Genomic DNA, 15957 nt, shown 5'->3' on the forward strand with positions numbered 1-15957 from the left:
ATTTAGGAAAAACAAAGGAAGATTATCGTTTTCAACCTGATTTTTACTGTTGTTTTATATACATTTTTTTTTCTCGATTAGAGACCTTTTAAACTAATTTTTGTAATAACTGTTTAAATCCAAAACTTAAGCTAACAGATAGATATAATACTGTGTTTAAATATTATAATATTTTTTTAAGAAAAAAAACATAACTTTGATAGTTGTAAGGTGTAACACCTGGGATGTCCGCGTAAAATAATACAGTATAATTATAATGTCAATTTTTTTTATAACATCAAGAAATCAAAATCATAAACATATTATATGTCTCTACATCATACAAAACAAATATTATTTATCTTTTACAACACTTAAATAAAAACAATATAAAATCTTCACAATTATTATTTCTGTCTCTTGTCGAGTTACTCATAAAAGAAAAAAAAAAAAAAATATATATATATATATATATATATATATATATATATATATATATATATATATAACACATTACGCACATATTATAATAATTCATAATATCATATTTCGACACAAGATATAACATCAAAATCAGACTTTTCATAAATTAATATCGTTTTCTCGTATTTCGTTGTCATAATCGGTTCTTAGTAGCAGGTGATTCGAGTCGTCTCCCATTACAACTTCAGACCTAATTCCCAAACTCCTCAAGAACTAACGTGTAAAAACATTGATATTACGTGCATTATACTCAACACGAGCCAAAATCGTTGGGCAAGACATCTACCCTTTTATTTCCTAGCACAGAAGGAAATGTGACAGTTAAATTTCTGTCTCACGTGAGACTCAAACTTACTATTTTATCGATATGCTCATACTTCCGACGAAATTACAAGCCAATAACATAGTTCACGTATACGACACCAACAACCAAAATAACCATTCTCAATCACGAACTCATAAATATTCTCAATAACATGTATATCTCAATCAACATGTAGGCCTAACAAAATATCTAACAATTCTCAATAATTGTTCAAAGCAACCTTACTGAAACACCTCTCTGAAATTAATAAGTTCACACAACTATAAAGATAAAAATATTCTCTCACCAAAGTGAGCCCCACGCGAGTCCACAAATTTCTAATTCTCCATAATTACTAACTCTTTCCAAACTTTATCATTTTTCCACTTTCTTTTCTATTTCAACTATCAATTATGCAAACACTCATATTCTTCTCTTTTCAAACTCTACTTAAATCACATCCACACTCCTTCCCTTTCTTCCATTTTCACTTCTCAAACCCACTTCACAACATTATTCTTCTTTCTTCTCCCTATAACTTACATATACTCATACTTTCATACCAATTCATGTACATACATGCAACCAATTATTTACTTAGCTCCTTTCTCTTCTTTTCTTTTTTCTTTTGATTTTCAAGATCAACCTCCAAACCACACCTTGCTTAAGCAAAATCCATACTACTCTACTACCTCTCATTCCTCCCCTGCACTTCTGGTCTCCACTCATTCCTCCTTCTTTTCCACTAAAAGGAAGAGAAACTCTCATCTATCATTTTACTTTCATCTACAAACCTATTAGGTTACCCTTAAGACATATCTTCACTAATCCTTTTTTGTTTTGTTGGCTAAAACTATGTTTTTGGAAGAATTTGAACCAACTCAAGGCACTAGAAACCATGAAAAACTCGAACGACAACAAAAACATCAAGACAGGTGGGAAGTATTTTTGACTTGCTTATGATTATACGAAAGTATAATTTGATTTAAATGTTCTTTTGTAATGGAAAGTATTTTTGAACATAAATGTAAGAAAAACAACCAAAAGTAATGATACTAGGAATAATTTATAATCTTATGGTAATTCTCAACATGAGATTTTAATGCAAAGTATCTATTAATTTAATTAAGGAATGAATGAATTAATAGATAACTTTAGATCTTCTTAGCCTTTTCGTAGGTAACGACTGTAGGTTAAAATCAACTTGTTAGAGCATACATGTTTTTTTAGTAATTTATCAAAAGTAGGTTGTAAGAACTCTTTGATGCGACTTTTGATAGAGAGAACATTTTGTGAATGTCTTCTTTATCTTTAACGTCCACTTATGACTTGTATATGATAGAGCAGATGTATGCTTGACATAGGTAATTTGCACAAAGTATAGTAGATATGCATGCAGACAGATATGTCCTTTTTCTTAGTTTTGAAATGTTGTGCATTTAATGCTCTTTAATGCGCTTTCAGAACAACTATAAACTTTTCAAATTTTCTATTGCTCAGGCAAGATTTTATCGTTTAAGCTTTTCTTTAAAGATACCAATCTATTCATAGAGGTTTGATCGTTGGATGAAACATCGTTTGGTACAAGGTATCGTTTGGCCTATCAAGGCGTTTTCTATCAACACTTTGTTTAGTGATCTTCGTTTAGTTCAAGAACGCGTTTAATAACATGTCTTTCAACACATGTTTTTATCTTTTTAGTGTGTTTATAAAAAACATCATTTTATACATTATAGTGAGATCTCGTCTAACTTTGTTTAGCAAAGTATAACAAGAATGCATTTAGCAAGGCTCTTATATAGCACTTTGACGAATTTTGTGAGAAAATCGTTTGATAGTGCGTCCACTAGGATATAAGTGAGTTTACTAAGGCTTTTAAAACATTTAGATTTTATATATATTTTTCATAAAACACTTATCTTTCAACTATATTATTTTTCTAAAGATAACACTTTGTCATATACTCATTTTGTTTGTTGTTGTTTGTTAAACTTCAAAGCATATAAGGACGTTAGACAGTTTAATCTTATAGACGATTTTGTCTTAACAATCTTTCACTTTTTGATGTTTAACAAATACATATACAAACGACATGGTTTTCAGTTAGAGTAGAAGTGCATTCGTATTTCAAAATCTTTTAAAAACTTTTAGTGCAATTCACAAACATCATTTGAACACTTTACTAATTATATTCATTATTATCAGATTTTTATATGCATGGGGTTAGATTTTAAATAATTAGAGCATTTGTAACAAATAATCAGAGCATATAAATGTAACACATGCAAAATTAGATAAAATTAGATATTCAAACACATTAAGCTTATCAGAATACATTAACATGAATGTGTACAATGGTATGCATAAAGGCTTCTAAGAACCTAAAGACTTCCCCTGATTCTATGTTATCCTATTATAACCTATCGTCTAGTGTACTCCCTGTGAGTACATGCTCTTAGGGATGCTGACGTTCTATCTCTTATCACCCTTATTTGATAAACATCAAAGAGGTGAAAGGAGAAAGAGAACATCATCACCCAATAGAGATAAACTATCAAACAAAAGAAAGAGATGGGATAAGGAAAGGATGAAGAAAGTAAGAAGAGGTCGAGGAGGTAGATGGGAGAAGAAGAAGTCTTGAGGAAAGGTTTGAAAAAAGAAGATAGTGGTTGTGATGAAGGTGGTGGGAGCAAGGTAAGGGAAGGTCTGACGGTGAAGGGTTAGGTAGGAGAGCTCCTCCCATAAGGCATGTAAATTTTGAATATGCAGATAAGAATGAGTGTTTTGTTGGCATATGCATCTTGGTCCAGAAGTAGGATAAGATATTGATATTTATCTGGAGGTTCATAATGTAGTTTCATTTGTTTAGATGGTTGAGAATTTAGAGAGTCAGTTGGAAGGATTATTCAAGAGAGGAAGATTGATAGTTTTTAGAAGAGTGAAAATGTAAAGGAGGAAGGGGATTGACTCGATTTAAATAGGGAAGAGTATTGGTCATAATCAATTTTCATTTGTCATTTCTGATTAATGCACATTGTACGACATAGATTCGAGAAAAGATTTTATTTTTCTTGAGAACCGAGATACTATGGGAAAGAGGCACTGATGCAACGAATATGTTTTGAAAAGGTGGCAAAGTCATAAGATTTATATTCTCGATAAGGAAGATAGGTTGATAACTTGATTGACATGCAAGAGGTGATTGTTGAGACTTTGGCAAGTGTACCAAATCGTTTCAAGTAATAAAACTGGTAAGGCCAAATATCGTTTCCCAAGAGACTCGTGTCACTAAACAATCGTATAATTTATAACTAACCTAGACTAAAGAATGCTTCCATAAATTGGGTTTTGGTGCAATTAAAGTAAACATGAAACATAAATGATAAAAGTCATCTCAGGTACTGAAACACTTTGAAATGGAAGGATTAGAAATGGTATGGAATGCTATGTTGGAGTTATGATTTCACCTACTTCACTCTTATGTAAATAAAATCACTTCCTCTTCGTTAATATGTCAATGTCAATCTACTAATTTACTCAAACCTCAATCCCTTGACAGAAAGAGCCTAGACTTACTCATTAGGCTTCAATCCCTTAGAAAACCTAACAATTATTTCAGCATTAAGAATTGAAATTTTAAGACAACAAGAGGTTTGAGTTCTATCCCTAGATACTATTTCCTTTATGTGTTTAACCCAAATCCAGATTTACCCAACATTTCTCAATATCAAACAAACCCTATAACAAGCATTTGAGAAAGGATTTAAACACTAACAATAAATGAAAGAGACATATATTCATTCAAAACACAAAAGTTTACATAAAAACACTAAATGTTATTATAATTTTATATTTGTAAAATAATAAAATTTTATTTAAATTTTTTAATACTTTTATTTACTTTTAAAACTTGCACATATTTTAAAAAATATATTCTTTACAATTTTTATCGGCTATTATTTTCACATACCATTATGTAGTACTTTAATTTAAAATGTTATTTTTTAATTTGAGTTGCGTAAAAGAATTAAAAATAACACACTAATTATTAAAATAATGTACTAATTACTTACATTCATGAGATTAAAATATTTTATTATATGTCAAATAAAATTAAAAAAGAAATTACAAAGGATAACAATAATAAAAGCTAATGAAACAGTATGCTATTTATGAATTATAAAATGTATCTCATAACTTATAATTTAATTTAATCTTTTATAAGTTAAAATTAAAAGCTCAAAATATTTACTAAACACTTTTGTTTACTCGTCAAACTAATTAAATTATTATTTAAATAAGCTATAAGAAAGTGAGTCTTTGTCACTTTAATATCATCATTTTACTATTTAGTTTTTCTAAGGAGTTTTATTATTTCCTTAGTTTTCATATATTATCTGTTAACAGTGTTACAAAAGGACAAGACATGGTATAAAACTACTCACTTATTGTAATTTTGGTTAATCTATCATTTACTTCCTAAACTCTAAATATAACCTTCAACCTTTTATTAAATTAATTTTTTCTTTTTTAATTTTCTTTTCTCTCTTCACTCGCCCCTTTATTTCTTAATTAGTGGTTTAATATACACTTTTCTTTCTTAATCAGTTTTGGAAAACTCAAACTTTTAATTAGTTTTCGAAAATCAGTTAAAAAAAATTGTATTTTGAAATACCGAATATACATACTTCAAAATATATTTAACCTTCAAAATAGGTTTATTATTTATGTTTAAGAAAACAAACATATTAAATTTAAAATAACAAAAAAAAGTAACAAATAAACAATTTTTAAAAATAAAAAAAAACAAACAAAACAGAAAAAAAACAAATTTTCAAATAAAAAATAACAACCAAATATAGTCACAACATTTTAAAAAATCAAATAAAATTTTGAAAATAACAACAAAATAAAAAATATTTTTTTGTTGCTTCAAATTATATGGATTTTTTTATTTGTTTATAATTGTTTAATTTAATTTTAGTTGATTTTTTTAAATATTGTAATAGTATTTGGTTGTAATTTTTATTTAAAATTTTGTTAACTGTTTTCTTTTTGTTTTATTTTGATTTTTTAAAAATTATTATTTGTTATTTTAAATTTGATACGATTTTTTTCTCAAACATAAATACATTTAAAGAATAAACGTATTTTGAAGTATCTTTAATGGTAAACGTAATTCAATATATAATTCTTTTTTCTAGACTTTTGAAAACCGGTCAAGAACTCCTATGTTTCGAAAGTCGATTAAGAGAAAAACGTATTTCAAACTTAAATTGTTGAATTTTTAATTGGTTTTTGAAAAATTAATAAAAGGAATACATAAGTGGAGAGAAAAAAGAAAAATAAAAAAAAATTAATAAAACATTGAAGATCATATTTTTAATTTTAGAAATGCAAAGATGATTAATTTTTTATAAAATAATGTCAATTTATCACTTAACATTGATAAAAATATAAGAATACGATGAGAAAATATAGGAAAAATATACAATAATAAAATATACAATTTATTTTTAAAATTTAACAGTTAAACCTATGAAAAGAAAGCTTAAATGAAAGAAATTCGAACAATAATTTAGATAAGAGAAGGTACTACTAAATATATATTCTATCTCTATACACATAAGTAATTAGAATTAGAAATATAACATATGCAATTTATTAAAACAAAGGTGTTTAAAATGTAGGAATATAAAATAGATAATGATATTTAAATAACATGTTTTTGGAACATTGATTACGTGTCAATTTGTGATTGGTAAAAAATTACTTTGTGTTTATGATTATTATTATTTATTGTGGAATAATTTTTGACCAATCATAAATTGACACATAATCAATATTCAAATATTATCAAAAAAATTTATCTAAATATCATTGTGGATATAAAATACATTCAAGAATGACTAAATTCATACGTATCAAACTCTCTCTGAGTTCAGAGCTTCATCTGTATTAACGGAGACTTAGGTTGCCACATTTAATTATCAGATTTCATAATATTTATTTAAAAAATTAATATTTTCAAAGTAATTTTACTCTATACAAATAAAGAAATTTATTATAAATAATAAATTGTAATTAGATAATATCGTGAAGTTAAAATACAGTTGAAAAAAAAAATCCAAAAGCTGAGAAAAGAAATAAAGCAAGTGAGGGATTTGATCAAAGTGAGAGAAGAAGTGGAAGTTGAATGAAGTTAAAAGTGAAAAGAGAGTGAGAGAGAAATAGAAAGAGATCTGAAAGAGATGAGCTCGGCGCAGAAGCAGGTGTGGGAAGGGGCCATTCCACTGCAGATTCACCTCCACGAATCTGAAGTCACAACTCTTCCTCCTCCTCCACCAGCTTTGGTATTCTTCTCGCGCCACACTCTTCCTATTTCCGTAGGTTTTTTTTTTTTTTTTTTTTTTTTTTTTATCATCTCATTCAATTAATCGCTTCGTTTCCATTTCGTTTTCGTTTTCAGGTGTTGGCTCCTCGGATAGGTTACTTGCCTCTGTTGATATCTCTCGTGAAGCCTCACTTCAGCAGCACGCTTCCCCCTGGACTTGACACGGTTTGGTTTGACTACAAAGGCATTCCTCTCAAGTGGTGCGATTGCAATACAATGCATTCTCTCGATGTTTTTTCAATTCTCGCATTACTGATTGTTTTCTTTTTTTATTTTTATTATGCTTTGTGCAGGTATATACCGACCGGTGTTCTTTTTGATCTTCTGTGCGTGGAGCCGGAGAGACCGTGGAATTTGACGGTAATTACTTTCTGATCTTGTTCTGGTTTTCTGTTTAATCAATTTGACCTACCCTTTTCTGTTGGAATTACATGTTGTTTCCTCTGTTTAGATTGTTCGGTAGGAAGCGGCTCATTTAGATTTTAATTGCAGGAAGCAAGTTTAACACGAGAGTTTAATTATTAGTGGCCATATACTCCTAGGTTAAAATCGTTTTCTGTACGACTTTAAGGTAGTTGTTTTAAAATTTATTAAACTTATCTTATTTGACGATGGTGGTTTTTGATTGGATGACATTTATTTTCTCTCAAGTAAAGCGTTTATTGTTCATTTCATATTTTAAATAGAGTTTAATCCGTAGGCTGCTGTTAGTGTCTTTCTTTTTTTTTTTTCTTAAAAAAAGACTAGCATCCTTTAGGAACTTGTGTTGCTGCCTGATTACATTAATAATTGGGATGATGTGACGATAAAGGAATTCCTATTGGATTTCCACTTCAATTCTACCTGCTTGGTGGTGTTTGTTATTGAAGAAACTAAGAGCCTGAACTAAGGGAAGCAAATAAAATTAGGATTGATTTAGTACTAACATTTTAGTGGCCCTTGTAGAAATCATCTTTCCACATGTGCAGCTATATTGGATCTTAATCTCTGAACCCTCTGATCGATTTATAGGTACACTTTAGAGGATATCCAAGTAATTTATTGCTTCCTTGTGAAGGCGAAGACAGTGTAAAGTGGAGCTTTATTAACTCACTGAAGGAGGTCAGTTATGTGATATCTGCTTTGTGGTGCCTGCTTTTATTATGGTACTTGTTTGATTTATAACATGATGCTTTGTGCCAGTTAAGCTTTTCAAAGAAGGTGCTTATGCCCTTATGCCCTCTAACATGCATTTTGTGCTATTTTGATTGATCACGTCAGACTCATATCATATTTGGTTATATAAAGCTTTAAACAGATCTCACCCTAGTCTGACACATGGTTTATTGGTATAGGATAGTAAGGAAAATATTGGAACTTGATGAAATTAAAAACTTGTTGACGATTTGTTAAGGTAATGGTGGTTTTTTTCTGGATTGGGGTAATGCTTATGGGCCAAGTTAGTGTGTTGTTTAACTGCTATAAAATGTTCTTTAATGATAAACGTTAATGGATTGATAGGGTTTTCTGGAATATCTTGGATAGAACCTGGTGCTGCTTTCAAATAAGGAGTTCTATAATCGAAGCTATGATGTTTTCAGTTCCTCCCATACCTTGGAACAACTAATATTATTCACTACTACTCAATATGCGTTTATGATAAAATTAGGAATGTTATAGTAAGGGTAGAGATCTTTGAGCTCAGTTGTAGGTCAAAGTAGGTATTTTAGTAATAATATGCTAAGGTGATGGGAATCCGGAAGATAAAATCTGAATAAGATATATTTTATTGGAATGAAGAGAGCTCAAGGGCTATTGTAGAAGTAGAAAAAAGAAACTAGAGCCTAAGCTCCTCAGGGAGAACATTCTCTTCCCTTCAAAATACTTGATAAATTATGACTTCCCACAACAGACCCCCTATTATTCTCTCTGCTTACTATATTCCCCTTTATCACATGATCCCCCATCGCCCTCTACTTTCAACCTCAGCTAACTGGCTCTCCAAGGCCCTTCTTATTCGTTCTAGAATAAACCCACCATATTGTGTGCCTTTTCTGACTGCTTACTTATTTCGCATGCTAATAAAGTCACTGGCTATGTTTTGCTGCCAAACCTTAATCTCGAAGTTATACTAGAATCCGGAAGAAGCCGCAGTTAGTGCACTAACTTGCAGAGCAGTGGGTATTCCAGCTAAAATTTAAGTGTAGGACCCTTGGTAGGGAAGTGGGATACTGCATTTGTTTAACTTTAAGTCCCCAAAACTTATTATTTGTGTCCCATCGGCAATGCATGTGAGATTTAAATTTTCGTTGCCACTACCTGAATTTTAATTTTGCTGCAGGCTGCATATGTAATCAATGGGAATAGCAAAAATGTTATGAACATGTCTCAACCTGATCAGGTGGAGCTCTGGGACTCTGTTTTAAAAGGTACTGTTGTTAATTACCTAAGGTATTCTGTTTCTCTTGAGATTCCCATTTGTGATGTTATATTCTACCAGTAAAATGTTGGGAGGTGGATGATAAGACTTTTAGTTATTTCAATCAAATAGATTGTTAGCATGTGAACGTTAAGAAAAATAGGATAAATATAAAATGCAGTACCTGAGTTCTTTTGTTACTGATTGTTAATTGTTGGGAATAGAGAGAGAGAAAGAGAGACTTCATTTGCAATTCTTTTCTAGATCTCACTTTGATTAAGAACCAGATGAGAGAGAATATGATATAAATAATATATAAATATAAATACTATTTCCTGCTCGTTAAATGTTTCTTTACATTTATGGTCCAGTTCCTGTTATAGATATAGTGCAGTTATTTTCATAGTAGTGTGACTGTGGAGTTACTGACCTACTCTTGTTTGTGTGCTGGTAGTGCTGTGTAAGTTGCCCCACAGTTATTTTGGTGGCAATTTAATATGATTTTAGCAAGGTTATTGATAAATCTTCATATTCATTTATATTTAGTAAACATAAAGGCAAATTGGTTATTTTTAACAGCCTGACCCCACCAATGGATGGTTGCATTATTCCCTTCGTTTTTCTTCTGGTGGTGAATGAGGCAGTGCAAGCTAAGCTTTGTAACTTTCAGGAATCTAATTAAGGTCACAAATGTAATCTGTGTTGGATTAGAATTGAACCCGAGGTTATTATTTATCAAGCTTGAGGCTGGTTTGTTTGGGATAAGCCAAGGGTTGTTCAATGAAGCTTGGTTTATTTGTTTTTGTTTTTTTTTTCAGCAGAAGGTTTCACTTGTGAATAGGCCAAACTCGGATACCTCATCTGAAACATTAAGAGTGTGTGATGTACATTGAATTACAGTTCAAGCTTTCGTTTTGTCAAGTGTTCGGTGATTGATGTACAACATTGGGAATTTGGTGGTGTTGTTTTATGCATATAAATATTAGAAAGAACAATGTTAATTTAAATATACACAAGTGCTATATAGTGTTTTTTTTTTTCCATTATGAAAAGGCACAATATATTTTATAATTATTTTAAGAGCTATCATTTAGTTATTTTTTATGTTCTATTTTTTTTATTAAATTATATAGTGAGAAGTGTTATTAACACACTTTCTCATACATTTTTACTTGCAGTTTCCTTGTAATTGTAACATGTTGAAATCTACAACAATTAGCAGAGCTTCATTAAATAAGATGTGAGATCCACAAAATTTTGGGTTTTCCAATAAATTTTGACCAATGAGAGAGTGTATTCCTAGCATTTATTCTTGTACAATATTAAAAGTACATTATAATTTGATAACTTAGTATTAAAGTGAATGCTGATATAATTGTCACATTATTCTGATACTGGTGGTAAAAAATGAGCAAGGGAACATTGTTGAATATTTTGAATGTTCATCCATCATTTGTGTGGTTGCATTTGTGTTTTGGTTGGTTATCAGTGTGGGAGTGGATGGGGTGGGTTACAACATCAAGGAAAAAGGGAATTTGATCTCTTTACCTTCTGTCCAGTATTTCATCTTTTCTCTTGTTTAAAATTAAACCACGGGACAAGTCTTTTTGTGCTGTTCTTTCCTTCATCTTTTAGCAAATCAAACATGTTTTATCTTTATTGGCATATGAACAGTCATAAACATTAAACATGTAAATTATTTTTTTTCTCAAGGATCTTTTCCAGAGTAGAAATCGTTCTTTGATTACCTTAGTTATTTTATCCCTCAGTGTTTTTATTTTGGGAATGAAAAATATTTAAGACACTTGAACATACACTTCCGAAAGCTAGTTCCAATTTTCAATGTATAACCAATCTCAAATTTGAATGAATGCTATTCTACCCTAGGATTCATAAAAGATAGGATAGACAAAGTGTAGTGCAATGTTAAAGTGCAGAAAGGAGCAAGGGTTCCATCTGCAGTTGGTAATTTATGGAGAATTTGTTTTGTTGCCCTTTGATCTTAGACTTGTTTCAACAGTCAGTACTCATATGCATTGCAGGTAATTTAGAAACTTATCGGCGGGTGGCATCTAAGCTTAAGCTGGGAACCTCTGAAGATGAATATACGGAAAATGTTAGTTCAGTCTTGATTAAATCTCCACAGAGTACAGGGGATACCGATGTTACTGGACAAGTTAAGACTGGTGAGCAACATGAACTAGTTTGTGTGCCAATTTGGCTGGCTTTGTTTTTTCCTCTTCTTTTATGGAAGATTTCATGTCTACACCCTCCATTCTTTTTGATAATGTTTCTTTCTTTTTCTATTAAAGAATATTCTTATTATCTGTAAATTCAAAATTCCTAGCACTGGCGAGGAGTCTCTTTCCTCCTCATGGATCTTCTAAACACTTTACAAGAGGTTAAACCAATCCTGAGTGCGTTATGAGCTCTCTACTTGCCCTTTTAAAAATGATATCTGTATGGTGTGATCATATGTAAAGTTTGGAGAGCTATTATTTAGGCTACTTATTTTACTTGATTCTTATTTTTATCTTTACTTTCTAATTGTACTTAAAACTGCAATACTGCATAATTATCTATTTGTTGACAATGAGCACGTGTACCAATGCCTCTTGATAAACTTATTTTTTGTGGTTAACATCTACTGTCTTTTGTAGGTAGGATTCCTGTTCGTTTATATCTGTGGACAGTCAATGAGGAGTTTGATGATTTTGAAGATGCTCCTCAAATTGATAACTGGGACAAAGTCTCATATATCAATCGTCCTGTTGAGCTTTATAAGGAAGATGGTAAGTCGTGTCTTTTAGAGAATCCTTCTTTGTAGGGTTGAGCAAAAATAACTTAACTGTACTGTACTACAGTTAATTGTACTATATTATACTAAAAATAACTGATCCACTTTTACTAACAGTTCAGTATACTATTTTATGGTTCACTTTTTAAAAATTGAACTTATAACCGTTACAGTTCAGTTAACTATGAGAACTGTATCTACTCTTACGTCTTCTCTAGTTCCAGTTTCATCTTGTCAAGAAAACTTTATTTAATAATAAAATATTAATAAAAAAAATTGTTCACATAAAAAAAATAATAATTAATTTTTTAAGACAATTTTTTTATCACAATTTATATTTTTTATCAATAAAAATAAAAAATGTAATTTATATCTTTATATTTTTTGTTATATATATATATATATATATATATATATATTTATTTTGTGTTAGTGTATGATGTTATTTTTTATATTTTTTTATTAATAAAATAAAATAAATAAATAAAAAATAAAATAATTTTTAATAATAAAATAAATATAAATAAAATAGAAAATAATAATATTAAATAATTAAAAATCAATTTATTAGACACTTATGAATAAAATAAAATAAATATTAAAATAAATTTCAATTAAAAAGGATATGTATTGTTATACTATTTANTTTAAAAATTAGTACAATTCAGTCTAAAATTAGTATAGTTAGTAGTTTAGTTCAGTTTATATTGTAGTTTAGTTAAAATTAGTGTAGTTTACAATTTAGTTAATAGTTCAGTTAGTACAATTTACAATTCAGTTAATAGTTCAGTGCAGTTAGTGCAATTTATAGTTCGGTTAATAGTTCAGTTAGTGTAGTTTACAATTCAGTTAATAGTTCAGTTCAGTTCATACTGTAATTTAGTACAATTTAGTATAGTTCAGTTCAGATTGATAAAACAAGAAACAGTTCAGTTTTTAGCAGTTCGATTTGCCCACCCCTACTCCTTTGTAACTTCTAAGTTGATTGTTTTCTATGATTTTACTTCCTATTTTCTTGTATGGGAATGATCATCATATTAATAGGGCATGATGGCTGATGGTGTCGGGGCACAGCCATAGTTTTCTGAAGGATGGAGTAGTGGGCAATGGGGAAAGGAAAACAATTATGTTAGAAATAAAAAAATAAAAAACACATAAAAGTTAAATAAATGGTCCTAGTATTTTATATCAGGAGCTATAACAAAATATTAAATATTTCCCTTTAGGAAAATATAACCAATCATTAAGTCCAATTTATCAATACTGCGACTAAGGCTCAGACTTAAATATGTATGGACTAAAATGCAAAAGAATAGAGAACCACAGCTGAGGATTAGCCCGCATGTTGCGTCCGAAAATATCATTGATTAAGGTAATATTATATTCTCTTAAAAGATAACTTGTGAAAGGGAAAGCGAAGAGAAGATAATAAAACTCAACTCTCAGTTTCCTTGATTATCAATTCAAACAATCCCCGACCCTGATAACTAACTATCTTGTATCTCAGATTAATGGAAGAAACATGTTTACAATTATTGTATTTGTTAACCAAGTTGCTGCAAGCATAAGTTACATCCACACAAACTTCTTTTTATTTGCAACCAAAACAGTTCATGATTTAATAAAATCTGTCAATTTTGTATTGCACAAGTAGCAGAAGTGGTAAAGCTCCTCTCTTGGCTAGAGGCATATGAACCTCTGAAGTGCTTGACACCTATATTGATTGAGTCCCAGAGGCTACATTACGGAAATAATAAAACTAGTGCGAGCTTACATCTTTTTGAAATAAATTGCTAATTTTCAGAAAAAATATGAATAATTTGCGTAATTAGGAGATTAGGCTCTAAATTGGTGCATTGAGGTTTATTGCCCACTTTAGAGAATTCACCATTGGACAAATGATGCGTCCATAGTTAAAAATTGTCAATCAGAATGTCTAAAAACATAAATACTTTTGTTGACATTATATCTTCTTCACGATTTTAGTTATTGCTAAAGAGATTTTTCTCTCGAGGAGAATGCACACTGGCCGTAAAAATGCGCTAGTTTAGACAGTTTGGGATTTCTTATGTTGGTTGATGTATGATAGTTTTATTGGTCAGTTTTTGTCTAATTATTGTGATATTTTTATCTATAAAGGTATGAAAATTCAAAACATGAAAGTAAAAAATTGTGAAAGGCCAGCCAGTTATATTCGGAGTGTCTAAATGTGTCTCTCATGGGTATGCTTACTATAGAAGTATCCATGCATCCTTTGCCATTCCTTTGTCTCTGCTTAAATTGATTGCAATTAATCGAAATTGTTATTTTATTGTTAGGATGATATTTACTTTTCTGTAATTTAACTGATATACTTGTCTTTTATATCTGTTGCGTGCAGGTAAATACTTTAGTTTAAATGATGCGGTTAAAAGAATATTACCTGAGTTTTTTCTGGAGAATTCCTTTGTAATTGAAGGAGATACAGACATTAACCAAAGTGGAGAAGAGGGAGAAAGATCATCTGATCCCGGTTCATCTTGCAACGCAGCTGAGATTGCTGAAATCAAATTTGTTCGTATTCAAGGGATAGAACCGATTTTAGATATACCTTTTTCTTGGGTTGTCAACAACTTGATGAATCCTGAGTATTTTCTTCATATGTGCGTATGCTTAAAAGTTAAAGCCAATGCAGTGCAATAGGGATAAATTTAGTTTTGTTGGGCATACATTTACTAAAAAAAAAAATCAGAAGGTTCATTTTTTTTTGTATATAAAATGTACAAAACGGTTTCTTATCATATTCATTTCATAATTCGATTGCTATTTTCCAGTGCAAAGTGTAGTAATTGTTGACATATCGATGATTTTTTTAACTCCATTTAATGGTAATGTTTCCCTGCAAAATTGGCTGTTTCAGTTCTTGCATTTTCCTTTTTGTGTAGAGGTGGTTGAAAGGTGCTGCGGAAAATTTTGGTTTGTCCAATATTTCTGTAGTTAAGGAAAGTATGCATTTATTTTTGAACTGTTGGTCAATTAATTATGCAAAGAGAAATGCTAACAGTAGTCTTTATTACTATGATTTGTGTCATTGATAGTTAAGGAAAGTATGCATTTATTTTTTGAACTGTTGGTCAATTTATTATGCAAAGAGGAATGCTAACAATAGTCTTTATCCCTATGAAATATTTTGTGTCATTGATTGAATTTGACATGGCCAAGATTGAAGCATTTACAATATTTGGTTGAACAGACGGTTTTTTTATGGGTAATAGAAAGAGTGGAGTTTAGTGGTGAGAGGTTTATCCGTTGTTATTTTTAAAGCATGAAATAATTCATGGAAACTTTAATATTTAACCAGCACCAAATAATATAGTTAGTTTCCATTTACCTTCAAAATTCTAAGAATGAAAATAAGTCGGAGGTTGAGGATAACAAATTACTGAAGTGGTGTTTTATTTTTATTTTATATTCTTATTATAACCCCTCTTATATATTCGCGGAATTACGGGTGTGCGGTGGCTATCCACACTTTAATTATGCTCTTATATATATATATATATATATATATATATATATATATATATATATATATATATATATATATATATATATATATATAT

At 29.9% G+C, this 15957-nt stretch overlaps 1 protein-coding gene across 2 annotated transcripts; it reads left to right on the plus strand.

The window, feature by feature from the left end:
* The first annotated feature begins 6924 nt into the window (after nt 1-6924).
* LOC106765216 (autophagy protein 5) lies at nt 6925-15190 on the plus strand. 2 transcript variants are annotated; one of them, XM_014649753.2, is made up of 8 exons: nt 6925-7152; nt 7236-7360; nt 7454-7520; nt 8172-8261; nt 9481-9568; nt 11601-11744; nt 12219-12350; nt 14736-15190. In XM_014649753.2, exons 1-8 carry the CDS (start codon nt 7018-7020, stop codon nt 15035-15037), a joined length of 1083 nt encoding a protein of 360 aa, XP_014505239.1. In that variant the 5' UTR covers nt 6925-7017; the 3' UTR covers nt 15038-15190. The 2 variants fall into 2 exon arrangements, with proteins under 2 accessions (XP_014505239.1, XP_014505240.1); XM_014649754.2 differs by having other exon boundaries at nt 6929-7119.
* Nucleotides 15191-15957: the final 767 nt, after the last annotated feature.

This window comes from Vigna radiata, chromosome 6 (assembly GCF_000741045.1).
Source record: "Vigna radiata var. radiata cultivar VC1973A chromosome 6, Vradiata_ver6, whole genome shotgun sequence".
Classification (NCBI taxonomy): Eukaryota; Viridiplantae; Streptophyta; class Magnoliopsida; order Fabales; family Fabaceae; genus Vigna; species Vigna radiata.